General features: G+C 51.7%; 1 protein-coding gene across 2 annotated transcripts; it reads left to right on the top strand.

Moving 5' to 3' along the window:
* The first annotated feature begins 1,152 nt into the window (after window positions 1-1,152).
* GAL3ST1 (galactose-3-O-sulfotransferase 1) lies at window positions 1,153-26,121 on the top strand. 2 transcript variants are annotated; one of them, XM_034791276.1, is made up of 4 exons: window positions 1,153-1,665; window positions 14,853-14,920; window positions 17,972-18,105; window positions 21,085-26,121. In XM_034791276.1, the coding sequence occupies exons 2-4, from the start codon at window positions 14,918-14,920 to the stop codon at window positions 22,232-22,234; spliced, it is 1,287 nt and encodes a 428-aa protein (XP_034647167.1). In that variant the 5' UTR covers window positions 1,153-1,665; window positions 14,853-14,917; the 3' UTR covers window positions 22,235-26,121. The 2 variants fall into 2 exon arrangements, with proteins under 2 accessions (XP_034647167.1, XP_034647168.1); XM_034791277.1 differs by lacking the exon at window positions 14,853-14,920 and having other exon boundaries at window positions 1,160-1,665.
* Window positions 26,122-26,886: the final 765 nt, after the last annotated feature.

The following is a 26,886-nucleotide window of genomic DNA, read 5'->3' as shown; positions in this document are numbered from 1 at the left end:
CCCACTTAAACACACCAGAAAAAATGCCATGGCCTTTCAATGAAGAGAGGGCAAGAGAGTTTGTATGATTGTAATTGGACTTTAACAATTTGGCAAGGACACAGCTACTCCCTGATGATGAGAGGGAGAGAAAGGTTGGCTGGGGAATCAGTCAGATGTGACTAAGCAGGCCAGGCGTGGGCTGTAGATGTCAGCTTCTGGCTTGCAATGAGGGTAGAGCTGAGCACAGACTAACTCTCTGAGACAAGCCTCAGCTACAGAGTTCAGATCCAGATCTCAGCTCCCCCAAAGGTCAAAGCAGCAAGGTTGCCCCCTGCCCTTTTTCAGAGCCCCCGTGGAGTGGAGCTAAGCCTCTGGGGAAAGGCTGGTCCCTCCCAGTCTGCAAAGCAGTGTGCTGGAGGAGGTGCTTGGAGCAGTGCCAGCCAACAGGGGTTTCCAGCTCTCATGCTGAGCCAGTTCCAAAGGCCACTGTAGTCTATGGAAAGATTCCCACAGATTTCATAGAATCATAGAATATCAGAGTTGGAAGGGACCTCAGGAGGTATCTAGTCCAACCCCCTGCTCAAAGCAGGACCAACACCAACTAAATCATCCCAGCCAGGGCTTTGTCAAGCCTGGCCTTAAAAACCTTTCAATTGGCTTCCAACCAGGCCCACTGTGAGCAATCTCCTGAGTGGTATGAAGCCATTTCCCAGCCCCAGCACATGGGAGACCATTCCTGGCCAACAAGCAGCCAGAGTGGGGCTTGCTGTCTACCTCTCCCACAGCCCTGGGGGGAGGAACTGGCCCTGCTGTATTGAACCTCTCCCTGTGTTTACTGAGAAATCTCAGCCAATCTTGAAACCCCACCCCTGCTGGCAGCTGCCAGGTGAGCCAAGAACCCGTCAGCTTCCTAGCCTGTCAAACTTGCCTGCCTGGAGCTGGGTTATGGGTAGGGCCCTCTCCACTAGCCACCAATGGAAACCTGTCCTGTGGTCAAGTGGCACCTGGCCCAAAAGCCAGTGGCTTCACAAGTGAACACCAGTGCCTGCCACAAGCTCCCAGCCCTGGCTGTTTTATATGCATGCTCTGGGCCCTGGGCTCCTGCCATGGTTGGTAGGGCTGGATTTTGCTGTGCCTAGCAGGAGAAATGGGGAAGGAGTGCATGGTCTCCAGTGACAATGTCTTTGTTGATGTCAATGCTGCAGATGGATACAAACGGTTCTGTTGTTCTCAGCCCTGGAAGGGAGGGTTGTGAATGAGCTCTCTGTGCTGCTTGAAGTGGGAGGAGAGACGAGCCAGAGAGCCAGCTAGGGTGGTGGTGAGAGCTCACTCTCCGGACATTCTCCCTCCAGGAGATGGTGGGAGGGTCCAGCCCCAGCTCCACTCCTGGGAGGAGAGACTGAGATCCTGGAGATAGTAGGCACCACTGGGAAGAAACTGTTTGCCCTGAGGCTCCAGAGTTCCAAGCTGATGGCATGGCCCTGGCACCATGGAGATGGCATAGGGAAGGTGGCCACAACTTCTAGGGAGGGGCGAGCTGTCTTGTAAGAGCTGGCACTGGGATAGCTGCCCAGGAGATTCCATGTCGAAGCAACATCCCAGTGCCCTTTGCATGCAGTCTGGTTCCACTGAGCCCTGGAAGAAAAGGGAAGTTTGCAGAGAGGCGCTTAAGCCAAGGCAAAGGTGAGGTTCACAGGGTTTTTTTTACCATGTATCTACTGCAATGGGGAGTGTGTGTGTGAGAGAGAGAAAGAGAGCATGCAGGGGGAGTGTGTGTGTGAGAGAGCATGTGGGGGGTTGTGTGTTGGGTGTGTGTGAGAGAGAGAGGCTGTGCATAGGGGATTGTGTGTGGTGGAAGAATGGAAGGGGGTGAGGGGGTGATATTGTTTGTCTGTAGTGGGGAAGAGAGAGTGTACAGTTAGAGTGCTGGGTTGTTGTGTGCAGTGGGGTAGCAGAGTCTGTGTGTGCCAGGACAGTGTGTTTGTAAAGAGTCTGGCTGTCACTGAGAGTGTTTGCGGGTACATCAGGGAGCATGGGCTTGGGAGAGGGAGATGTATGGGGAAGAGTAAGAGCCCTCCTTTTCCTCTGGGATGCCTGCTCTGCAGGAGGAGTGCCATTGGGGGCAGGCTTTCGGGGCAGGGAGGGCTGCAGGGGTGGGGGTAATTGTGGGAAACCTGCTATTTACAGGAAAGTGGGGATAGCTGCGGGGGACATGCTGTCTGGGAGGGGCAGTTGGGGCCATGTTCTCTGCGAGGGCACAGCTGTGTTACTCTCGTTAGGAAGGTGGCATACACGTGGAAAGCCTGGCAGTGACCATGCCCCCTGCTCCCCCTGCTAATGGGGAGCCACAACTAACAGGAGCTGCTCCTTGCAGCCTGCATGCAGGGTGCATTAATTATTAATCCACTAACCTAAGGCAAAGTCAATACTGAGGCTGGGCTAAGAAAGCGATCCCAGGCATATTTGCTTATAAACATCCCAGCTGAGGCCAGGCCTGGGTGGAGGAGAAAGTCCTCTCTAGCATCCCTGGGAGAGGGGAAAATGCCCCCTCCACTCCAATGACAATGGATTGGGGATTAGAGACTTTTCCTGCAGAGCCAGTCACTGGCTGGAGGAGGCAGTTACTTGGTTCACTGCCCGTGTCTCAGGATTTACAGAGCTGGACTCCAGCTAATAGGCTTTCGTGTGTTTCTTTTCACATTTCATTGATATCTCTCTAGCTTGGGTTTAGCCAACATCCTGCAGTGTCCTCAGCCCAGCCTTGGGCCAGTGCATGGGAACCAGGAAGTGAAATTGACAAGAAACAGAACAGGAAACTGACCAGCCTGTTTCACTAGCCCTGCTGAGTAAAAGGCAAAAAGTAAACAAACCGAATGGGCAAGGAAAAGTGAGTTAGATGCTTAAAGTGAGATCCTGCTTTGAATGTGTCTGCAGCAATGACCCTCTCCATGCTCAGCAGACCTGCTACCTGTTTGTGTCCGACTCACTTTTCCTGACCTTAGTGACCAAACAAAAACCCCAATAACGTTTGATGCTCTTAACTCCTGGAAAGTCACACAGCTCTGGGAGAGTGAGCCAGATTGTATTCTGGCTTGTGCATAATTATCATCAATAATAATAATGATGATTAATAAAATATTAATCATAAATATCTACCTCTCATGTAGCATTTGTCATCAACAGAACTCTCAACTGAGTTTCAATGACAAGGCCAGTTATCTGATCCCAGAACACAATAGTGTCACTGAAGCTGTAATGTGGTCTGCAGAATTTTAATGACCAGCGATGATGCATGGGAAGGAACAAGCTCTCTGATCCCAGGGCTAGCTGTCAAAAACTGAGCACATTTGTTCTGGAGGCACAAGAAACATGAAATCCATTGTACCATTTTTGTAGTCCCTTCTCAGGGAAGAGATGCCTCCTTATAATTGTTTCCCTGTCAATAATCACAGGTGTAATTAATTGCAGAGGGAAGGAGCTTGGCCCAGATACGTGCACCTCTAGTGCTATGCTTGAAGTCATGGCTTTGCTGTACCCTTGGTAAAGAAAGTGGGAAGGAGTGAGTTTTCAATGAAGCCAGTTTGCTGATGTCACAACCCCTTTATGAACTCATCTGAAAGCTATTGACCAGGAGTGACAATGGTCTATGCCCGGTCTGCACACAGACTTGTGCCAATTTCACTATAATGTGCTTTTAAATCAGTTTAGTTAAATCAGTGAAAAACCCTGTGTGGACACACCTAAATTGATTTAAATGTGGCTTACATAAATTTAGTTTAATTTGGCTTCTAACTGGTTTAAATTGAATTGACAAAAAACACTTTTAAACCAATTCAAGAGTGCACGTGGGTCTTTGCACTACACTAACTTAAGTTGATTTAAAAGCAATTCAGTTAAACCAGTACAACTTTGTGTGTAGACAAGGCCACAGTGAGAATGGCTTGACTGACAGGACCTTTGCACAGCAGGTTCCCTACACATAGGTAGCGCCCTACCAAATTCATGGTCCATTTTGGTCAATTTCATGGTCCCAGCTTTTTAAAAATCATAAATTTCATGATTTCAGATATTTAAATCTGAGATTTCACAGTATTGTAACTGGGGGTCCTGACCCAAAAGAGGGTTGTGGGAAGGGAGTGCAAAGTTATTGTAGGGGGTTCGCGGTATTGCCACCCTTACTTCTCCGCTGCCTTCAGAGCTAGGCGGCTGGAGAGCGGCGGCTGCTGTCCAGGAGCCCAGCTCTTAAGGCAGCACTACCACCAGCAGCTTTGTAGAAGTAAGGATGGCATGGTGTGGTATTGTCACCCTTACTTCTGCACTGCTGCCTTCAGAGCTGGGCCCTCAGTCAACAGCTGCCATTCTCCAGCCACCCAGCTTTGAAGGCAGCAGGGCAGAAGTAAGGGTGGCATGGTATGGCATTGCCACACTTACTTCTGCGCTGCTGCTGGCAGTGGCACTGCCTTCAGAGCCAGGCGCCTGGACAGCAGCCGCCGCTCTCCGACTGCCCAGCTCTGAAGGCAGCACAGAAGTAAGGATGGCAATCCCACAATCACCCTACAATAACCTTGCGACCCCCCCCAACCTCTTTTTGGGTCAGGACCCCCAGTTTGAGAAACACTGGTCTCCCTCATGAAATCTGTATAATATAGGGTGAAAGTAAACAAAAGACCAGATTTCACGGCAGAGACCAGATTTTCATGGTCCGTGATGCATTTTTCACAGCTGTGAATTTGTAGGGCCCTACACATAGGCAGCCTTTTACTGCTAGTAACGGTATTTTGTTTCTATTGTGTAAAAAGAGATTTATTCCTACTTCAAAAAGAACAGGAAAGCTTATGCTCAAATAAATGTTTTAGTCTCTAAGGTGCCACAAGTACTCCTGTTCTTTTTGCTGATACAGACTAACACGGCTGCTAATCTGAGTCCTACTTCAGCAGCCAGAGAACCCTGGTTGCCTGTGTGAAGTACCTTCGCCCATATGCTCAAAGGGATTTAGGTGCATTTCAATGGGAACTAGGCACATTGGAGAATATGGGCCCTTCTCCCCACCTCAGCAGCTTCTGCATGGCAAGGGAGACACGTTTACAAACGCTCCCACTATGCGGCTCATTTTTACATGCTGGGCACTTTGTGGGGTAGAACAGATGCTTGAGCCAGCTGGTTTTGTCAGAGAAAATCTCTCTGTTTCCAGATTAGACGGGAATAATAATGCCTTGCATTTCTACGGCACTTTCATACCAAAGCCCTTTGCAAACTAGAGTGTATAAGGAATTCCTGCACTCACCACTGGATGGCGCTAGGTGTGAGTGTGCTGCTGGAGGGGCTGCTGTCTTTGGGATGAGCTGTAAAACCAAAATCTTGACTATTAGTGGGTGTGAAAGATTCCAACTCACTTTTCACACGTATCAGGGTAGTAGCTCTGGTGCTGGCCCATTTCTGGTTATGGTGTCATTGATAATCTCCTATTCTTCACATTTCCCCGTGCATTTTCAGTTGGATGCAGGACTTAATATCCTAAATTGTTGTTTAATGTTTTAGGATTCTGTTAAAGAGCTGCCATGTTCCACCCCAGAGATGGCTGCCTGGCAGTGCGGGGTGAAGTGATTCCTTTTTTGGTCTCCTTTGGGCTAGAAGCTGCTATGAGACCATTGGCCATTATCTTACTATTACTGCCACTCTTGAGAATAGCTACAAAATGTCCCCCAAAGAGAACCTATTAAACCCCAGTCTCTTCTCTGACAGATGTGTCTGCTGGCCATTTGATAAAATCACCTTGGGGGACTATAGAGGTTGGAGTCAAGAGACATTAGATGCATTTCAGTAGGGCTTAGGGGGCTGCTTGCGTAATGGGACAAACGATAGCCTGACCCCGTTACATTTATGCAGCAATGTGATGTTGCATCTGCATGTTTCAAGGCCACCAGGGGGTCCCCATGTGCTGTCCCCGCCCCGAGTGCCAACTCTGTAGCTCCCATTGGCTGGGAACTGTGGCCAATGGGAGCTGCAGGGGCGGTGCCTGTGGACAGGGGCAGCACACGGAGACCCCCTGAACCTCCCACCTAGGAGCCGCTACCAGAGAGGTGTGCCAGTCGCTTTCAGGAGCCACCCGAAGTAAGCGCCGCCTGGACGGAACTTGCACCTCCTCCCTCACCCCAACTCCCTGCCCCAGTCCAGAGCCCACACCCTGCACCCAAACTCCCTCCCAGAGTCCACACCTCGAACCCCCTCCTGCACCCAAACTCCCTCCCAGAGCCTGCATCCCACACACACCCTGCACGCCAACCCCCTGCCCCAGCCTGGTGAAAGTGATTGCTGGAGGAGAGCAAACGATGGAGGAAGGGGGGATGGAGTCAGCGGGGGGTGGGAAGAGGTGGGGCAGGGGTGGGGCCTGCTCTTAAAAACCTCCAATGGTGGAGATTCCACAACCTCCCTGGGCAATTTATTCCAGTGCTTAATCACCTTGACAGGAAATTTTTCCTATTGTCCAACTTAAACCTTGTGGGGTTCCATGCGGAGCGCATAAAGCACACGACCAATGTGGTTGCAAGCTGAATCCGAATTCTGTTTATTGCAAGCTTTCTTTTATAGTTTTTCTCAACATTACATAACACAATTAGGCTATAATCACACATCTACGGATTGGACAAGAAGGAGAATCATGTGTTTATCACATGTATAGCCCCACACCGATTGGTTCAACCGTTCTTTACATAAGGCCATGATTTGTTTACCTCATCTTATATAATCCTAGACCACCAGGGGGCCTTACATAAGGCCATGATCATCTTATATAATCCTAGACCACCAGGGGGCCTTACATAAGGCCATGATCATCTTATATAATCCTAGACCACCAGGGGGCCTTACATAAGGCCATGGGCTGTTGCCTGGCAAGTGTCCCATCGTGACCCTTACCTCCTCATGGAACTTTCCATTAGGTTGGCGTAAGGATGATACATTCCCACAAAACCTCCCGGGTATTCCTGGTTCTGCCATCCCAGTGGTATCAGCCGTTTCAGTCAGTGCCTAGATAGATCCCCTCCTAACCTGGAGGTGTCAGGGTTGGAAACAAAGACTGGTGTTTGATGATGATGCCTCTGGTTGCGGATGGGGTGGCTCTTTGTCATAAGCCCAGGAGGAGACTATCTTTCCTGCGTCAGGCCTGGGGTCATGGCCACTGGGCCAGAGGAAGAGAAGTTGTGCTGGGAGCTGAGGTGCCACGTCCCTCTTGAATGACTCGGAGGAAGTGAGGCATTAGAAAGATGATAGCTGCTGCTGCCAGGCTGGTGGGAAGGGGATCAGCTTTCTGATCCTTGTGCTCAGGTACGAAGGCTGCCAGGGATACACCGGTGAAGGGTAGAAAGGACAGCAGCAGAGAGGCAGTTTGTGAGAGCATCCCCCCACTGCCCCCGGGAGGTCTGCCTATCACTAGACGATGCCAATAGCCAAAAGGCTGGCACCCTCCTGCCCTCACGCAGCTTCAGATCCAGAACTCTTCCTGTGGGCCAGTCTTAGTGGAAGGGAAGCAGCTAGCTCTGCCCGAGACACTAGGCTGCAGTGTTAGGTGTCAGGGATAAGGGAATCCTGTTACCGGCTGCTGCCCTCAACCTTGGGATCCATTTACAGGTTCTATTCATTATTCAGTGAGATGGGAATCTCAGAGGCAACCACTCAGCACTGAGAGCTTAGCCCACTCCCCTTCCTCAAGAGAGAGAACGGACAAGAGAGGAATCCCCACTGATACAGAGAGGGCACTGTTGGGGGGAAGTTCACACAGATGGAGGAAATTACAGATTCCAAGGCCAGAAGGGACCACTGTGATCATCTAGTCTGACCTCCTGTATCGTACAGGCCAGAGACCAACCCCCAAATAATTCCTAGAGCAGAGCGTTTGAAAAAACTTCCAATCCTGATTTAAAAATGGGGAGTGATGGAGACTCTAGCATGGGGGGAGGGATAACTCAGTGGTTTGAGCATTGGTCTGCTAAATTCATGGTTGTGAGTTCAATCCTTGAGGGGGCCCTTTAGGGATCTGGGGCAAAAATCTGTCTGGGGATTGGTCCTGCTTTGAGCAGGGGGTTGGACTAGATGACCTCCTGAGTAGGGTTACCATATTTCAACAAGCAAAAAAGAGGACGGGAGGAGCCCCGCCCTAGCCCCGCCCCTGCCCCTCCCACTTCCCGCCCCCCCAGAACCCCCAACCCTCCCCCCGTTCCTTGTCCCCTGACTGCCCCCTCCTGGGACCCCTGCCCCTAACTGCCCCCCAGGACTCCACTCCCTATCTAAGCCTCCTTGCCTCTTGTCCCCTGACTGCCCCAACCCTTATCCACACCCCCACCCCCAGACAGACCCCTGGGACTCCCACGCCCCATCCAACCACTCCCCACCCCCTGACAGCCCCCCCCAGAACTCCCAACCCATCTAAACCCCTCTGCTCCCTGTCCCCTGACTGCTCCGATCCCTCTCCCCACTCCTGCCCCCTGACAGCTCCCCCCCAGAACTCCCAACCCATCTAAACCCCTCTGCTCCCTGTCCCCTGACTGCTCCGATCCCTCTCCCCACTCCTGCCCCCTGACAGCTCCCCCCCAGAACTCCCAGCCCCCTACCCCCCGCTCCTTGTCCCCTGACTGCCCCCTCCTGGGACCCCTGCTCCTAACTGCCCTCCAGAACCCCACCCCCTACCTAAGACTCCCTGTTCCTTGTCCCCTAACTGCCCCCTCCTAAGACCCCCCCCCACTGCCCCCCAGGACCCTACCCCCTACCTGTACCCTGACTGCCCAAAACTTTCTCCACTCCCCTCCAAAAGCCCCCCCCCGGTTTCTTGACTGCCCCCTCCAGAACCTCCCTGTCCCTTCTCCTGCCCCCCCTTACCCTGCTGCTCAGAACAGGGTGTTGGGCTCTGTGCCAGCCGGACACATGGCTGAGCTCCCCTGCACAACACAAAACCCGGTCCCTGGCCCTGCACAGGGCTGCCGGAGCGGGCTGCAGGAGGAGGAGCTGCCGGCCGGCTCAGAATGCAGGGGGGGGGGGTGGGAGGAGGAAGCTGCTCCAGAGTCCAGCCCGGGACTTTCCTGCAGCCCTCCCAGCCGCTCGCTCTGCCGGGGGAGGGGGAAATCCCGGACATTGTGAGTGCTTTACAAATTCCCCCCGGACGCTATTTTTAGCACACAAAAGGAGGACATGTCCGGGTAAATCCGGACGAATGGTAACCCTACTCCTGAGGTCCCTTCCAATTCTGTGATTCATTTTTTCTTTTTGGGGGGAAGGGATAGCTCAGTGGTTTGAGCATTGGCCTGCTAAACCCAGGGTTGTGAGTTCAATCCTTGAGGGGGCCATGTAGGATCTGGGGCAAAAATCAGTACTTGGTCCTGCTAGTGAAGGCAGGGGGCTGGACTTGATGACCTTCCAGGGTCCCTTCCAGTTCTATGAGATAGATAGATACAGACCAGTGCTACCATTAAGGCAAACTAGGCAGTTGCCTAGGGTGCTAAGATTTGGGGGCACCAAAAAGCAGTGCCCCCAATTTTTTTTTACAGCATTCCTCCCCGAGCGCGCGGTCGCTGCTCCACTTATCCCACCTCCCAGGCTTGCAGTGCCAATCAGCTGTTTGGCGCTGCAAGCCTGGGAGGAGAATTAGAGCGGGGAGGGCGTGCTCGGGGAGGAGGCGGAGCAGAGGTGAGCTGGGGTGGGAAGGTGCCACACGGCTCTCTGGGCCAAGGGGGTGGGGTGCTGCTGTGGGGGTGCCTCAGGGCGGGGGGGGAGCTGCCACAGGGCTCCCCACCCCACTCACCTCTGCTACGCCCCCTCCCCGAGCACGCCGTCACTGCTCCACTTCTCCCACCTCCCAGGCTTGCGGCGCCAATCAGCTGTCTGGCGCCACAAGCCTGGGAGGGGAGGAGAATTAGAGCAGGGGCGGCATGCTCGGGGAGGAGGCGGAGCAGAGGTGAGCTGGGGTGGGGAGCTGCCGCACGGCTCCCCGGGGGGGGAGCTGTCATGGGGGGGCACCTCAGGGCGGGGGGGAGCTGCTGCGCAGGGGGTGCCTCAGGGCAGAGTGGGGGCGGGGAGCTGCCGCAGGGCTCGGGGGGTCGCAAGGTGGAAGTTTCGCCTAGGGCATGAAACTTCCTTGCACCGGCCCTGGATAGATAGGACTCTGGGTAAATTGTTCTCACTGTTAAGAATGTACACCTCTCCTGTCTAATACTTTTCAAGGTGACAGAGTGACAGGGAGGGCAGAGACCCCACAGTGTTATGCTTATAAGAAGCACACAGGACCTTTTCCAGGGAAAAAGGCAATACACCACATTTATTGAAGATATAACAATTAGCATATTCATTCAATAACATGCACACACACACACAGACAGTCCTGCCAGTCAATGTTATAGTTACTAGTCCAGAGTCTGGATCAATCTAGTAGCCAGGATCACGGGTAGATAGGAACCGGGTTCTGTCGGTCGCAACAGAATGCTCCAGGGAAGTCTTGGCAGGACGAACCCGAAGTTTCATGGCAAGGCACCCTGTTTACATAGTGATTTTCCTTCATTGGGACCAATGAGTCTTGCACCATCATGCTGTAATCAATTGTTGTTTGATGAGTGCTTGTTTTCTTAAATTGTTTTTCTCATCCTTTATCTTGTTCTTTCATTAAGTCTTTCAGGGAGTTATCCCGTGCTGGTTTTGATCACAGCTATCTTGTCCCCATTGATAGGTGCCTGTCTCATCTTTAGAGTCATCAATCTGCCCTCCTCTGACATGTCAATAGGGGTGTGTTGCAGCCTCCTGGCACCCTTGCGTTTGTCTCCGGTTCCTCCCTAGAACATCTGGTTTAGTGATGGCCTTCATACTTATCTCTTAACACCCATTCCTCATTCACACACAAAACAGAATTAATGTACACAGAACATTTTGAACAGGAACATCAAATTGCAATGCAGAAGAAAACCAATCATGGCCTTCTTTTACTTATTTTAAAATGCTAAGCCTACAACAAAGTGGTGACCCATAAAAGTCTGTTACTGCCGTGAAATCAGCTCAGCTATAGAATTATACAAAATACAAACATAAAATCCTACTACTACAACAGGCTTGGGCTCTCTCCTCCCCTTTGGTCTACACATGATAATGTTTTTGGAAGTATGAAGAGGCCTCAGTTTCAGATTTTTGCCCTGGGCCGCCCAAAATCTTTGTGGCCTTGCCTGGAGCCCAGCATTGCTGCAAGCAGCTGTCCCGTCCCCAGGTAGCATGTCTCCTTGTCCTGATACAGAGGACAGCATTGCTGCAATGCAGTCACTCACACGCTACCAGGCAGCTCCAGCCTCAGTCAGTGTCAGACCTTGAACCTGCCCGTCTCCTCTGCTCCTTGGGACTTCCAGAGAACTCATCCCTTGCAGGTTACGGCTGATGGTTTGCAGGTGCTGTACCCTTTTAACTTCCCTCTTGTCCCTGCTGGCTGGCTTGGGGCTTCCTAGACAAGCTGAGGGGGTCAGGCAGGAGGGGCTGTGCTTCCCAGGAAAGGTTGTGTGCACCCTGTGCATAGGGTGGGGTGGGGTAGTAAGAATGAGTGGTTTTCCTCTGGATCCAGGATCAGGTGCATCCTGTGTGCCTATGAACTATGGAACTAGAGAGCAGCAGGAGACTGTCCCTGGGGAGGCTGGGCTGCAGGGCTCAAGAAGGGGAGAGCCCTTTCCTTGGAGAGCAGGTGAAAAGTTCACTGCCTCATGAATATCTATAAGGCTGTCCTGGCAGGTGCATGTCTGTGCACTGCTGCCCCCTGTGGGAGTGAATCTGACTGTGTGTCCTTCTGCTACCAGGTGTGTAGACTTAGGCTACGTCTACACTAGAAACTTCAAAGTGCTCCGGTGGCAGTGTGGTCATCCACCTCCATGAGGGGAATAGCTCCAAGCGCTCGGCGCCTGTCCACACTAGTGCTTTAAAGTGCTCAAACTTGCTGCATGATTTTTCACCCCCCTGAGCCAGCAAGTTAGAGCGCTATAAAATGTAAGCGTAGACAAGCCCTGAGACTAGGTTATGTGTATTTCTGGGCACCTGTGCCCCTGCTTGGATGGTTTGGCTTTCGTGTGTGTGCCTGTGTGCACACAAGTGGCTCCAGGCCCCTGGAAATTAGTCTGAATGATGGATGCAGGTCCCCAAGCACGCTAGGTCTGCACACACCTAAAGAAAGCCACGGTCCTTGCCCTGACGAGCTTACAGTCTAAAGAGAGAGGGAGCTGGACAGGAGGGTAAAGTCAGAAGGCCTGGGACCCGCGTGACCCAGTGACGCACATCCCGTTACACACTTGCCATCTGTGTGGCAATGCTGGTCCCTCTGGGCTCAGATTGGCTGCTGCTGTCTGCCACGTACACTGAGCTGATTGGTGTGAGTGTAGGGTGAGGAGGGGGCTGTCTGGAGACACAGAAGGTCAAATGGTTACAGCAGCTTCCCTGGACTCAACGGGCACAGCATGGAAGCCCATGCTAGCAGTGCCCATGCTCTTGCCTAGAGTCACTGGAGCTGGGTGCAGATTACTTTTGCTTTTTGACCTCAAGTTGCTGCCTTTGCCGTCCCTGTTGCCCCTCGGCTGATGCCCTAAGCTAAGCAGTGCTTGGGCAGGAGGCCCCATGCAGCGTGTCCAGTGTGTGGCTGGAAGTGAAGCTGGTGGCGAACTAGGAGGAGGTGCTCCACCTGGAGCTGTGCTGTGCAGTGAGACGTGAAGCCTATGACCTGAGCTGCTTTTGTCCAGCTCTTGTAGGAATGTCATGGGATGCTCAGCCTTTGTTTCCACCACCCACGGGGCTGCTACTGTTGCGGGCATAAGAAACAGCCCAGTGCCACCTGGTGGCGAGTCAGTTTCTACCTCTGCCCCCAGGAGAGAGCTTGGCCCCTGTGAGTATCAGCAGTACTTGGTGGCCCTTCCAGTCCTTGGCTTCCCCCAGCTTGAGCTGCTCCCCCCTCCAAGGGACAGTCCGTCTTTGCAGGCTGTGAACAGCCTTTAAACGCTCTGCAGGGACTCCTAGGGATAACGAGCCATAGTGGTGAAATAACAGCTTCTGTGAGAGGAAAGCAGGAGTAGAGCAGGCGGCCAAGTGCCCCAGAGGGAAAACCACTGGTTAATATAAAGATGACGGCTTAATGTTCTGTACCCCAGCCAGAAGAAAACATGACTGCGTCTAGATCCCACCTGCTGGCCCACAGTGCTGTCCTTTGAAGCTGGTGGGCCTGCCATCTCACACAGGGGAACTGACCTTTGCTGTGGCTGAGGGAGCAATCCAGGTCTTAATTATTGTGTACTTTCCGCCTATAGTCTAAACCAGACCTGAGGTCTAACAAACACAGCCACCTTTCACCTGCATGGTGTCAAGTATCAGAGGGGTAGCCGTGTTAGTCTGGATCTGTAAAAAGCGACAAAGAGTCCTGTGGCACCTTACAGACATATTGGAGCATAAGCTTTCATGGGTGAATACCCACTTCATCAGACGCATGGTGTCACCTTTCACCTGGAATCCATACTCACCCAAACACTCAGCTGGGCCCTCGCTCACGGTCACTGTCTGAAGATCTGTTCAACACCCAGTATGTAAATTGAGACAAAAGGGGTCTGGTTCCAGTCCAGCCAACAGCCCCCCCACAACAAACTAGTGCTCTTGCCACTCCAGCCTCCCTGCTAGGCTACATCCTACTCCTGACTCACTAGGGCACACCCAGAACTCTCTGGCCGTTGGCCCTTATCCCACGGAGCCTGGAAGCCAGACTTTGTGGATCCATGAGCTTCCGTCCCACCCAAGGACTGGATCCCTAGATCATGCCCTAATCCACCCCCCTGGGAACCCCTGGTGTGAATTTGTTCCTGACAGACCATCATGGTTAATGTACAGAAGGCTGTGCTCTGACCGACAGCTGGGCTGGAAGCTGCTCACTCAATCGTCTTTCTCCAGCTATTTCATTAGAGATCAATCTACTTCGCTTAACAGAGAGAGAAGCTTCAGCAGTGCCTTGATCACAGCCTATAAGTAGCTACATGGGGAACAAATATTTAACAATGGGCTCTTCAGTCTAGCACACAAAGGTCTAACATGATCCAACGGCTAGAAGTTGAAGCTAGACACATTCTGACTGAAAATAAGGTGTAAAGATTTAACAGTGAGAGTAATTAACCATGGGAACAATTTACCCAGGGGTGTGGTGATTCTCCATCCCTGGCAATTTTTAAATCAGGATTGGATGTTTTTCTAAAAGCTCTGCCCTAGAAACTCTTATGGGGCAGGTCTCTGCCCTGTGTGAGACAGGAGGTCAGATGATCACGGTGGGCCCTTCTGACCTTGGAATCTAGGACTGTCCCACCATTTCTGTAGCTCAAGCAGCTGCACTTGGCACATACAGGCTTGTTTTTACCATCCCACCACTGTGTGCCTAAGCTACTTTTAATAGCTACCCTGGTCTTCTGGGGTTGAGGTTGCTGGTATTTCTCACCCTTAATGCGCCCGTGTTTTGTCTGGAAATTTCTCTAGGTTTTTTTAAAGTGATTTAGAATTTATCCATGAGAGGAGTCAGTGTGGGGGTCTTTAACCCGTCATTGTCTATGCAGGGCTCTCTAACTCCACCAGGTTCCCAGGGGACACTGAGTAGTGAGCCTGGGGACAGAAGGCCTGTAGCCTCACTTCCCAGGAGGCCTCTTAGAGGTTAGGGGGTCGCTGAAGCAGACTCAAGCCATGCGGGAGTCCAGGGGAGCCTGAGGAAGAGCAGAGAGGAACAGGGTCCGCTGCAGGAGTGCGGGCAGGCCCCATCACCCCTAGCGGCTGAGATGTGCACTTATGAAGCATGCAGCTGCTGTTTCTGACACCCTGCCAGTTGTTTTGTTGTTGTTTGTTTGCAGCTGGTTGGAAAGGATGTCACCATCCAAGCAGCCAGGAGAAAGCAGGACCTGATGAGAGAGGTGACATGGTGAGATCAATTAGCCATGTGTCCTTCGCAGCAGAGGACATTTTGGCAACAGGCCAAAGATGCGAGGGTTCCCACAGGAAAGAATTTAAATGTGTGCTTGAAAAACTGCTTGCTCCTTCATCCCATTCTTGAGTTTTTCAGGGGACTCCTTTGAGCCCAGAATGCTAGGAGGTGGTATGTGATTTGGAGCAGTGGTTCTCAACTTTTCCAGATGACTGTCCCCCTTTCAGGAGTCTGATTTGTCTTGTGTACCCCCAAGTTTCACCTCACTTACAAACTATTTGCTTACAAAATCAGACATAAAAATACAGAAGGGTCACAGCCACACTATTACTGAAAAATTGCTTGCTTTCTTATTTTGTCTGTATGCTAGTGCTTTTTCTGTAGCCTGTTGTAAAACTAGGTAAATATTTAGATCAGTTAATGTCCCTTGGAATCTATGAATTTATGAATTTTGTTAGAAAAATAATTTTAAAATAGAGCTGGTCGAGAATTTTTGGATGAACCATTTTTCATCAGAAAATGCTGATTCGTCAAACCTGAAAACCTTTGTGGGAAAAGGTCAGTTCTGACAAATGTCTTATTTTGAACATTTTTTTGAAAAAATGGTTTTGAAATTGTCAGAATGAAAAATTCATCTTTTTCGGTTTGGAACAATGTTCTGATTCTAAATGTCAGCTAAGTAGAGTAAAAATGATAAAAATAAAAAGGTCAAAATTGAAATGAAACACTTTGAAATTATTGAAACAAAACATTGGGATTGACTCAGATTGTTGGTTTTGCAAAAAATTTCGAAATTGTAACTTTTCATCCTGATTTGGGAGAGGACATTTTTTTAAAATCTCAACATTTTTCCCAGGACAGGAAAACGCTTTCCCTCCCAGCTCTATTTAAAAATGACAATAGCCATCCTCAATTTGGCAGCTTGGTTGGAATGTTCTTTATCCCTGTTTGATGTTCTTCCTTTGTCCCTGAGGGCTTGTCTACACTACCACTTAAGTCGAAGTAACTTATGTAGCTCAAGGGTGTGAAAAGGCCACCCCCCTGAATGACTCAAGTTACATCGATCTAAGCGCTGTCCGTACCAGTGCTAAGTTGGCGGTAGACGCTCTCCCACCAACACAGCTTCTGCCTCTCGTTGAGGTGGAGTAATTATGCTGACGGGAGAGCATTCTCCCATCGGCATAGTGCATCTTCACCAAATGCACTACATCAGTACAAGTGTAGTGTAGACTAGCTCAGTGGCTCTCAACCCTTCCAGACTATTGTACCCCTTTCAGAAGTCTGATTTGTCTTGCCTACCCCCAAGTTTCACCTCACTTAAAAAACTACTTGCTTACAAAATCAGACCTAAAAATACAAAAGTGTCACAGCACACTATTACTGAAAAATTGCTTGCTTTCTTATTTTTACCATATAATTATAAAATAAATCAATTGGGAATATAAATATTGTACTTACATTTCAGAGTGTAGTACATAGAGCAGTATAAACAAGTCATTGTATGAAATTTTAGTTTGTACTGACTTCGCTAGTGCTTTTTAAGTAAAACTAGGCAAATATCTAGATGAGCTGATGTACCCCCTGGAAGACCTCTGCGTACCCCTAGGGGTACATGTAACCTTGGTTGAGAACCACTGCACACTAGCCCTCAGATTTGTATACACGGAGCAGAGTCTGGTAGCATGTCTGTGGAACAAGCTAGTACCATAGGACGGGGTGGCCAACCTGTGGCTCCGGAGCCACATGTGGCTCTTCAGCTGTTAACATGCGGCTTCTTGTATAGGCACCGACTCCAGGGCTGGAGCTACAGGCGCCAGCTTTCCAATGTGCCAGGGAGTGCTCACTTCTCAACCCGTGGCTCTGCCACAGGCCCAGCCCCCACTCCACTCCTTCCCGCCCCCTCCCCGGAGCCTGACATGCCCTCACTCCTCCCCCTTCCCCCCAGAGCCTCCTGCACACCATGAAACAGCTGATCGGGAGGGAGGGGGAGGTGCTGATCGGTGGGGCTGCTGGTGGGCGGGAGGCTCTGGGAGTGGAGGGGGGGTGTTGATGGGGGGGCTGCTAACGTATTCCTGTGGCTCTTTGGCAATGTACATTGGTAAATTCTGGCTCCTTCTCAGGCTCAGGTTGGCCTGCCCTGCCATAGGAAATAACACTAACCCTCTCTGTCTCTAGGCATTTCTGGTGAACCCATCATCTGGGTATGTCAAGTGGCACTAACTCTACTGGTTGGTTTCCTAGTTGCCACAGATCAGTAAATTAACATCTCTGTGTACAGACAGTCCATCCCAAAATGGAGTGATAGATTTTTAAGGCTAGCAGGGACCGTGGTTATCTGGTCTGATCTGTAGTATAACATAGGCAAGAGAGAATGTACCCATTTCTTCGCATATGCCTTTGTTTCATTTCTTTGTTGCTCCTTTCCACTGCTCCGGCTGCTGCACCAAAACATTAGCATAAACCCACAACTTCTAACCACGCACACATTAACAACACTGGGCCAGATTTTCAGAAGAGCTCAGACTAGCAATAAGGGGCAGTGAGGGTAATTAACCATTGGCTCAGTTCACCAAGGGTTGTGGTGGATTCTCCATCACATGCAATTTTTAAAGCAAGATTGGCTGTTTTTGTAGAAGCTCTGCTCTAGTTCAGGTAGGATGGATTCAGGGAAGTTCTCTGGCCTGTGTTATGCAGACGCTCACACTAGATGGTCACAGTTGCCCCTGCTGGGGTAATAATCTAGGAATCAGAATTCTTTTCTTCCCTGGGATGTTTGTGTCCTCCACATCTCCTCTCCCTTTCCCGTCTAGGGTGACCAGACAGCAAATGTGAAAAATCAGGATGGGGGTGGGGGGTAATAGGAGCCTATATAAGAAAAAGACCCAAAAATCGGGACTGTCCCTATAAAATCAGGACATCTGGTCACCCTATTCCTGTCCCTTCTACCTTGGCCATCCTCTCGCTCTCTCTGTCTGTCTCTAGGGATTTACTGAAGGCTTCTCTCTGGTTGTCTGCCTCCCTAACTGCTCCTCTCTCTGGGATTTGCAGGTGACCACAATGCTGCAGAAGAAGAAGCACTGGAGGTCCATGTGCAAGGGGCTTGTTCTGGGAACTGTCCTGACCAGCTTTATGCTACTGCTGTACTCCTACGTGATTCCACCCCTGCAAGTCAGCATGATGGAGTGAGTGAGTCCCTCCTTGCCATGGGGTCTGGGCTTTCTCTAGAACAGCTCCTTTCCGGCCGCTCAGAAATGCTGGCTCCAGGGATGGGCATGGGCTGGCTCAGGGGATTGGCAGGTGGGGTACGGAGCCACATTGGGTCAGCTCCAGCCCAGGTGGATTCAATCAAGGAGTGATATGGTACATCGACACTGCAAAGAAAACCCCCCAGCAGTGAGTCTCAGAGCCCACATCCACTGACTCAGGCTCACGCCACAGGGTTAAAAATAGCAGTGCAGATGTTCCCACTGGGGCTGGAGCCCGGCTCTGAGACACACACACCTGGACGGGTTTCAGAGCCTGGGCTCCAGTCCGAGCCCTGGCACCTACACAGCTATTGTTAACCTTGTCTCACAAGCCTGAGTTGGCTGCCCTGGGCTCTGAGACTCGCTGCCACTCGTGGGGTTTGTAGTGTAGTCATCCTGAAAGTTGTCGTCTGTGTGAAGTCAACTGGGGGGCTCAGTCCAGTTCTACTGGACAAGGATAAATGTCACAAAACAACACCCCAGCTCTCAGAAGAGAGCCAATGGCTGGAAGAGCTCCCATGGCAAAGTTGAGCCCCCTTGGCTGGAGAGGCTTGCTCAGCTGCCTCTGCCTGTGATGGGCCATTCTGATCTGTGAGCCATTACCCACCTGTGTGCTTTCTCACTTCCATACCTTTGAGAGCTACAGATGCAAAGTGCTGCATTAGAGCTTGGTATTGATGTATAATTATTATCTAAGCATGGTGGACAGTGGTAGATGGACAGTCCTGCCTTGGCCAGGTCCCTTCTAAAGGATAGTTCAATCTCCTGTCTCACTAAATTAACTTGAGGCTGCTGACAAGAGGCCAGTGGGTGCCAGTCATGGTGGAGGCATTTGTGATGGAGATGCGTGTGTTAGAATTGGGCTGAGATGCACCAATCTCAGTCTCATTGCACATGGGAACAGCCACCAGATTGTACACACACCAGTGTAGCGATAGCCCCGTCCATTACAGCCTCCAATCACAATGTCCTCCCCAGTCCCTGGGCTACTCACACTGAGCCTGAGCTATCGCCATCCTAGAAGCCGTTCCCCGGGCAGCTCTCTGCGCTCTGGGCCACGTGCTCTATATCGTGAATGGGAAGGGAAAGGACAATTGGCAGTGCAGAAATGGCAGAACGGTGAAAACCTCCAGGCTCCTGCCGATTCACAGGGACAAACTCCTTCTCCTTGGGGTAAATGGAGGGGGCTGTCACAAAGATGGAACAATAAGGGCTGCACTATTGCAGCATTAGAGCCAATATGGGGCCGCGTTGAAGACTAAGGAACATTCCCTCTCCAATGAAAGACAGCCTGGTCCCCACCTCTTAAGCAATACGGGGATAGGGTGAGGTTTAGTCTGACCCTGTGTGTCCCTCCCGACCCCTCCCGGCAGCAGGGATCAGCGGGGCTTGCCCACTTTAAAAAACGACTACTCCAAGGAGAAGTTTCAGAGACTAATAAGTCCACCAGGGACTTTGCTATTGCTAGTGATTTTATGTGGAAAGTGCTCGGATACTACAGTGATGGGCAGCAGGATAAAACTCTTTACATCGGTCAATAGATAGATTCAGAATAAGGAAGATCAGACTTGATGAGCAGGTGTTTGCTGCCACACACAGATTTAACCTGGTGAAGGGGAGAGGAGACAAAATCCAACAGCTTCAGTTATTGCAAGTGTCAAAGGTCCAGTGATCCAGCCAGAAAAGCACCTCAGCAGCGGAGTGAAGAGAAGGGGCTGGATTCCAGTTTGTGTCACCCTGGTGTAAATCTGTAGTAACTCCAGTGAAATCCTCACTGACTTTGCTGTTTACCCTGCTGTTCCTGACAGGTGCTGGCCTCAGGCTGCCGTAATTCTCTGAAAGGACAAACTTGCTTTCAAATCTTGGGGCCAAATTGTGACTTCAGATTGGTGGCAATTGAAGGCAGAGTTTGGTTCACTACATTTGTACCGAAGGATGTTGGCTCCTGGGGATGGGTTGGCTCAGGAGTTGGGAATAGAGTGCGGAGCCTTTCACCCCAGCCATTGTTTCTAGTCAAGCCCAGGACAGCACGGTGGAATGGAAGTTAGGAGCCTAACTCCTTTTCAGCATCCCCCCATAGAGACTAAAGCAGCTCTCATCTGATGGATGTACAGTGGCCAGGGTTACTTACAGTGATGTCAGGCTAGTTCCTGCTGGGCAGGTGTGCACATCACCCCTGCACTCATTGGCCCTCTTGCTGGCAATGATAGCAGAGAGGCTGAGCACTGAATGGGCCATGGACCCAGCCCAGGTACTTCAGGAAGAGACCCTGTCAAAACAACTATACAGAGCCTGGTTTCCTCTCCACCCCACAGCTGGTCCCTCAGTGCGGGCAGTGTGTGCCTGGGAACCTGCCATGTGGCTGTCTGTGCTGTACCCATTCAGGGGATCAAGAAAGGACTCTTGTTCCCAGAGCCCTTGAGCCAGCACCTTTCCCCAAAGCTGAACTCCCTTGGAAAGGAATGGCTCTTTTCTGCAGGGCCCTCATGGCTGGTCTGGTCTGGTCTGAGGGGGGATATGATAGCTGCTTTCAACTACCTGAAAGGGAGTTCCAAAGAGGATGGACCTAGACTGTTCTCAATGGTAGCGGATGACAGAACAAGAAGTAATGGTCTCAAGTTGCAGTGGGGGAGCTTTAGGTTGGATATTAGGAAAAACTTTTTCACTAGGAGAGTGGTGAAGCACTGGAATGGGTTACCTAGGGAGGTGGTGGAATCTCCTTCCGGCTTGACAAAGCCCTGCCTGGGATGATTTAGTTGGGAATTGGTCCTGCTTTGAGCAGGGGGGTTGGACTAGATGACCTCCTGAGGTCCTTTCCAACCCTGATATTCTATGATTCTATGATCGTGGTGGCTGAGCAAGGCCAGCGCAGAGATCCAACCCTCATGGATGTGCCTGTTCTTTCCTTTCCTTCAGGATTCCTATCCCTTACTCCTGCTCCTCCTATCCTGCCCAGGCCAGGGTGCCAGGTGCAGCAAACAGCACCCACAGTCCCCCGGGGCAAGGATGTCTTCCCAAGCTGGACATCATGTTCATGAAGACACACAAGACAGCCAGCAGCACCATTCTAAACATCCTCTTCCGCTTCGGCGAGAAGCACCGCCTCAAGTTTGCCTTCCCCAATGGCCGCAATGACTTCTATTACCCCTCCTACTTTGAACGCAGCCAGGTCCAGGACTACCAGCCTGGCATGTGCTTCAATATCATTTGCAACCACATGCGCTTCCAGTACCAGGAGGTGCGCAAGCTACTGCCAGCTGATACCATCTTTCTGACAGTGTTGCGGGACCCCGCCTACCTCTTCGAGTCCTCCTTCCACTACTTTGGACGCATCATCCCCCTCACCTGGAAGCTGCAAGGCGAGGACAAGCTGGCAGAATTCCTCCGTGATCCATGGCACTACTATGACCCTAACGGGTTCAACGCTCACTACCTCCAGAACCTGCTCTTCTTTGACCTGGGCTATGACAACAACATGAATGCCAACAGCCCCTTGGTGGACCAGTACATCCAGGAGATCGACCAACATTTCCATCTGGTCATGCTGTTGGAGTACTTTGATGAGTCCCTAGTGCTCCTGAAGGACCTGCTGTGCTGGGAGCTGGAGGACATCCTCTACTTCAAGCTCAACGCCCGCAAGGACTCCACTGTCTCCAAGATGACGGGTGAGCTCTATGAGAAGGCCACCTACTGGAACCTCATTGACGCCAAGCTCTACCGCTACTTCAATGCCACCTTCTGGCGCAAGGTGGAGGCCTATGGGTGGGAGCGAATGGCCAGGGATGTGGCCGAGCTGCACCAGGAGAATGAGAAGATGAAGAGCATCTGCATCGATGGAGGGCACCCTGTGGATGCCAACGCCATCCAGGAGTCCTCCATGCAGCCATGGCAGCCGCTGGGCCAGAAGTCCATCCTGGGTTACAATTTGAAGAAAAAGATCAACAAGAAGCACCGGAAGCTGTGCCGCAAGATGTTGACGCCCGAGATCCAGTACCTGACTGATCTGGGCGTCAACCTCTGGATCACCAAACTCTGGAGCCACGTGCGGGAGTTCTTAAAGTGGTAACATGTGAACTGCAGCTGTCCCCAACTCCCTCCCCTCTGCTGCCCCCATCCCCACCCAAGAGAAGAACCAAGTGATTTCATTTTCATTTCTTCTTTACGTCTGTTGGCTGGATACGGGACATGATGCATCGTCAATGAGCAGAACTGGCTTGAGGCTCCAACAGGGAATAGTAAGTTAGAGACCATGCCTCCCACCCCCTATTCTGGAGATTTGGTTACACAGGAGGGAAGAGGAACCTCTGACACTTGCAGATGGAGATTCACTGGGGTGTGAGTAAGGAAAGGGTCAGTTGGCCACCCCTCCTCCCACCTAGCTCCTCAACACCATCTGTCTAGGGTGCTCCTGGGTCAGCTTCCACCACTGCATCCTCAGGTCAGTGCTGCAACACTGAGTCTAACCATCTTAGCCCGCTCCCCTGAATGAGCTAAGGGCAGGCCCTGAGGAGCAAGACCAGGACACGGGACACTATAATTGATTACAGTATCTTACTAATTGTTTGGGGGTTGCTTTTCACAATGGTTTTTTTTTTCTTGCTTCCATTTGAAAGCGTTGGGGGCAGCGTCTGTGACAGCGGGATCCCAGCCCGGGTCAGTCACTCATGTTAATAGCAGTATATCTGTCACAGCGTAAACAGGAGATAAGCTATAGGGGTTGCGTGTGTGTGTGTGTGTGTGTTTGTACTGATGGCTGAGTTTTTGTGCTGCTCACTGATGGGTGTATGCTTTAATGTGTGTGCAATGCATTGCAATGTGTGAAGGAATCTCTGGGGGATGGGGGATGTCAGATGTGTTATACTGTATATTCTGGGTGTGTTGCGCTTGTGAACAATACATTACTCTGTGTGTGTGTAAACAGTACATGACAGTGAACACTGGAATTAATGGGGGGATGGCCAGTATATTTGCTGGTGGTTTGCGGGGAGCCTTAGCCTGTTACATTACAGGATTCTCTCTGTGTGTGTGAGAGACTGATCTGTTACACTGTGTATTTGTTGTGTGAACAGTACTCTGCAGCAAACATTGGTCTCTCTAGATGTGTCACTATGTCACTGTGTGTATCTCAGTGTGTGCAGGGTGCACATACAGGAATCCGTGCATGGTTGACATGTGGTGGCTGTGTACAATACAGTACAGAGAATATCCAGATCTTGTGTAGGGGATATAAGAGGGAGTGTGTGTGGGGGGAAGGTGTGTGTGGGGGGGGGAGGGGTGTTGACCAGCCTGTTTGCCTGCATGTCTGTTTAGAGCTGCACAAGTCACACTATGGCTGATACACCAGACACACTCTTTGTCCATTCTAGAGACAGCCCTTTGCACTGATTCACACTGGCCTAGAGACTGTCAGTTCCATGTAGACCATATACAGTGTGTGTGTTAAGGTCAATACGTGTCTACATGCTGGTTTTTATCTGCATCAGAGGGCTTAGTTGGCCACAATAGTCTTCTACCTGCACTGACTCAGACCAGTCCATATATGGAAAATAACCCCCAAGGCAGCAGTCCTTAAATGCATTAAGATGGTCAATGTATCACATTTAATCAAACTGATTCTCCCATAGCACTGATATTGAACAGTCTATGCATGAGTCATACTACTCCGAGTGGTATATATTACCAGCTCAAGCTGCACCTAGCTCAACCTCTATGTACGTGTTTTTATGGCGTTCAGTCTGTAGTTGGCCATCAGTCCTTATAGCACATTATTGACTAGCAGCCAGCAAAATGACTATATTGATTGAAGCAGCATCAACACTTGAGTTTCAGGCATGTATAAAAACCCCACTACACAAGCCTTCTCTGGGTTGGTTTGTGGTCCTTGAATTTCTAACCAGCCTAGCAGGTTCAAAGTAAAACAAAAGAAATGATAAAAGTCCTTTCAGGGTGTCTGTCAACAAAATCCCAGTCTCCAACAGCTGTTGCCTGTGGAGCTTTCACTGCATGAACCTGGCCACTGTCAGATCCTTCGCTGTGGGGGTCTCAGGCCTAGGGCTGGACACTGGAGGGTAGGTTTCCACTGTAACCCATAGCTCCAGTTGCCCTGTGTGTATCATTCCCTGAGCCAGCGTGGGCTCAATGCTCCAAGCTTTCCATCTTCCTGTTGGACCATGGCTGGTTGGCCCTCAGCAGAGCAAAGCGTGGTCTCTTCCTGCCCCCATACCACCAGTTAGAGGGTCCCATGGTGCCCCTCCCTAGAGGAGAGGCTGGGCGTGAGCCACGGGATCTGGTGAGAACTGGTGGGGGTATAGGGAGGGCTTGGGAGAGAGGCTGAGGGGACAGGACAGCATGTAACCTGCTTTCTCTTCTTGCTTTGACACTTGGCTGGGGTGGGGAGTCCAGAGGGGAAGGGGGAGCAGGAGACAAGCTCCCAGCAGCTTCTATGCTTATGACCCCTCACAATGAGCCAGCCGCTAACCCTGCAGCCACTGCACCTCTCTGCAGGAGAATGGGACAGAGCCAAAGGGCAATGGGACCCAACCAGGGTGCAGTATGAGGGCGACGCAGGGGGATCAGCCTGGGGAGGGACTAGGCTGAGCAGCAGCCATCATGGACGTGTTAGGAGGGAGCCAGCAAGCAGGGAGGGGCCCCAGGGCAGTGCAGCTAGAGGCACACCTCGTCAGGCTATACAGGGAGTAACCAAAGCACCAGCCCTGGAACGGGGTGGAAGCAGCCTAGCTGCACAGAGGCAAGGAGGGAGAGTGGCAAGAGCAGACAGAGGGCAGTCCTTTGAGGGAGCACTGTCTGAAGAGGGGAGGGGTGGGGGGAGCCCCTGCTTGGCATTGAATCCCCCAGCTTTACGGCCCACCTGCCACTATAAGCTTGGACTCTGGGAATGCAGCAGCTGGAGACTCCGTGGTGGTGGGGGAGGGGGACAAGATTCCAGCCACCCCCCAGCACCACCAGGAATTTCCAGCAGGGGAGAACTCACCTGTCCTGCATTTGCAGCCCAGGGCCCTCTGCCCCCACCCCATGGACTCAACCTCCCATGGCCACAGGGGAGCTGGGGTGGCCACATGACCTGCTTTGCTGCTCTGCCAGCACTGCGCTTGGTTCACACCCAGGGGCAGCAGTTCGTGGAGTGACAAGAGGCCCAGTGAGAGCAGGACAAGCACTAAAGGCCTCTCCCCCCGCAGCCCCTATGCAGCTGCTGGCAAAGGGGTCCTCTGCCGAATCTGCAGCCCAGGGTGCTCCAGAGGGGGCATGGCGGGGATTGGGTGCGGTGGCATGTGGCAGCGGCAAAGGAGCTGGTTGCAGGTGTCTGGAAGATGGGAGACGGGGTGATGCCCCCACCCCCCAAGACAACTGCTTGGAGCATAGGCCCCAGGTTCATGGGGCTGTGCTGGAGAGAGACTTCCCTCACAGACAGGACTTGGGGGGCATGTTAGGGTGAGAGCAGGCAGCTTGAGGGAGGACTGGTCCCTGTCTCTCCCCTGTGAGTGGACTTCAGGAGGCAATGGCTGGTCCTGTGCCCCATCAGCAGTTCTCAGCAGCATCTCCAGGGCTGTAGCGGGAGCCTGAGGGTGACCCCTAACTGGCATACAGCAGAGCAGAGTGCAAAGCCTCATCCTCGGGGTGGCCTATGGGACGGTAGTGCCAGCGCACCCTATTCCGTCTTTAAAGTTGCTCAGATGCAGAAGGAGCCATGCAGGCGGGGATCTGTGGTCCTCGTGCACGGCCCATGTGCTTTAAAGTAGAAGGTAACCCCAGACCTTGCTGTCAGACGGCATCCTTCCTCTCCCGGCCACAGCCATTGGGTGCCATCGATACTCCTTGGCAGGAGGGTGTCTAACGTTCTGCTCTGCTTGGAAAGACAGGGACTAAAATGATCATTTTGTATGACAATTATACTGTATATTTGACAGTTTTTAATATATGAACCATTCAGCTGTTCTCGTTGTCGTCTCTTTCTTCTCCCCTGGGGGCTGGCAGAGGGGTCCCGGCCCCATTAGCAATGGATATGGAGACCCATTGGGGGCAGCAGCCTTAGGGGATGGGGGGACCTGGCCCAAGGGACAAGTCTGTCCCCATTGATCGCAAAGGGCAGATTGATTTCATTTTCCCCCTCCTGACCTCCTCTGCTCAGGCCTGACCTCCCAAGAGGAAATCCCAGGAGAGCGGATGGAGAGCAAGTGGGCACAGCCTTATTCCTGGATCCTGAGCAGCTGTCACTGACTACTCCTGCTGGAAAGGGCTTTTCCAGCTGGGTTTCCCCCTCCCTGACTCTTCCTGCCATTGCCGCCCCTCAGCAATTCCCCCTGCTGATGCCCGATTCCTGGATCCATTTCCAGGCAGCCTTTCTGACTCACTGCTGGGGGTCCCCCGCTTGCCTATACGGGGGAACCTACCCAGCTCCCCTACTGGCAGTCTCCTTCAGCATGCTCCCCTGGCAGGGCCTGCTGGGATTCTCCAGCAACTGCCACTGCTCAGCTGGCACTGTCCTAATCTGGCCTTGCCTGCGTGGGAACATGGTACTCATTGTACTAAATCGGGTTAGAAACTGATGCAGGTAAATCAATGCAACGCCCTGGTGCGGCCAGTCTTGTTTCTGGTTAAGAGAGCTCTGCAGGGCCGTAGGTTAACTCAGTAAGAAATCAGCGGGTCAGGTGCTCTGAAACAGAAGTGAGCATCTACACACCGTTGCACTTAGTTAACCCA

Source organism: Trachemys scripta, chromosome 15, assembly GCF_013100865.1.
Source record: "Trachemys scripta elegans isolate TJP31775 chromosome 15, CAS_Tse_1.0, whole genome shotgun sequence".
NCBI lineage: Eukaryota > Metazoa > Chordata > Testudines > Emydidae > Trachemys > Trachemys scripta.
This window is presented reverse-complemented; position numbering and strand designations above follow the sequence as displayed.

What these genes read in the sequence shown, in the direction of transcription:
- GAL3ST1 (XM_034791276.1), top strand. An exon ending in CTGCAAGTCAGCATGATGGA is followed by an intron (nt 18,106 to 21,084) that starts GTGAGTGAGTCC and finishes CCTTTCCTTCAG; the next exon opens with GATTCCTATCCCTTACTCCT.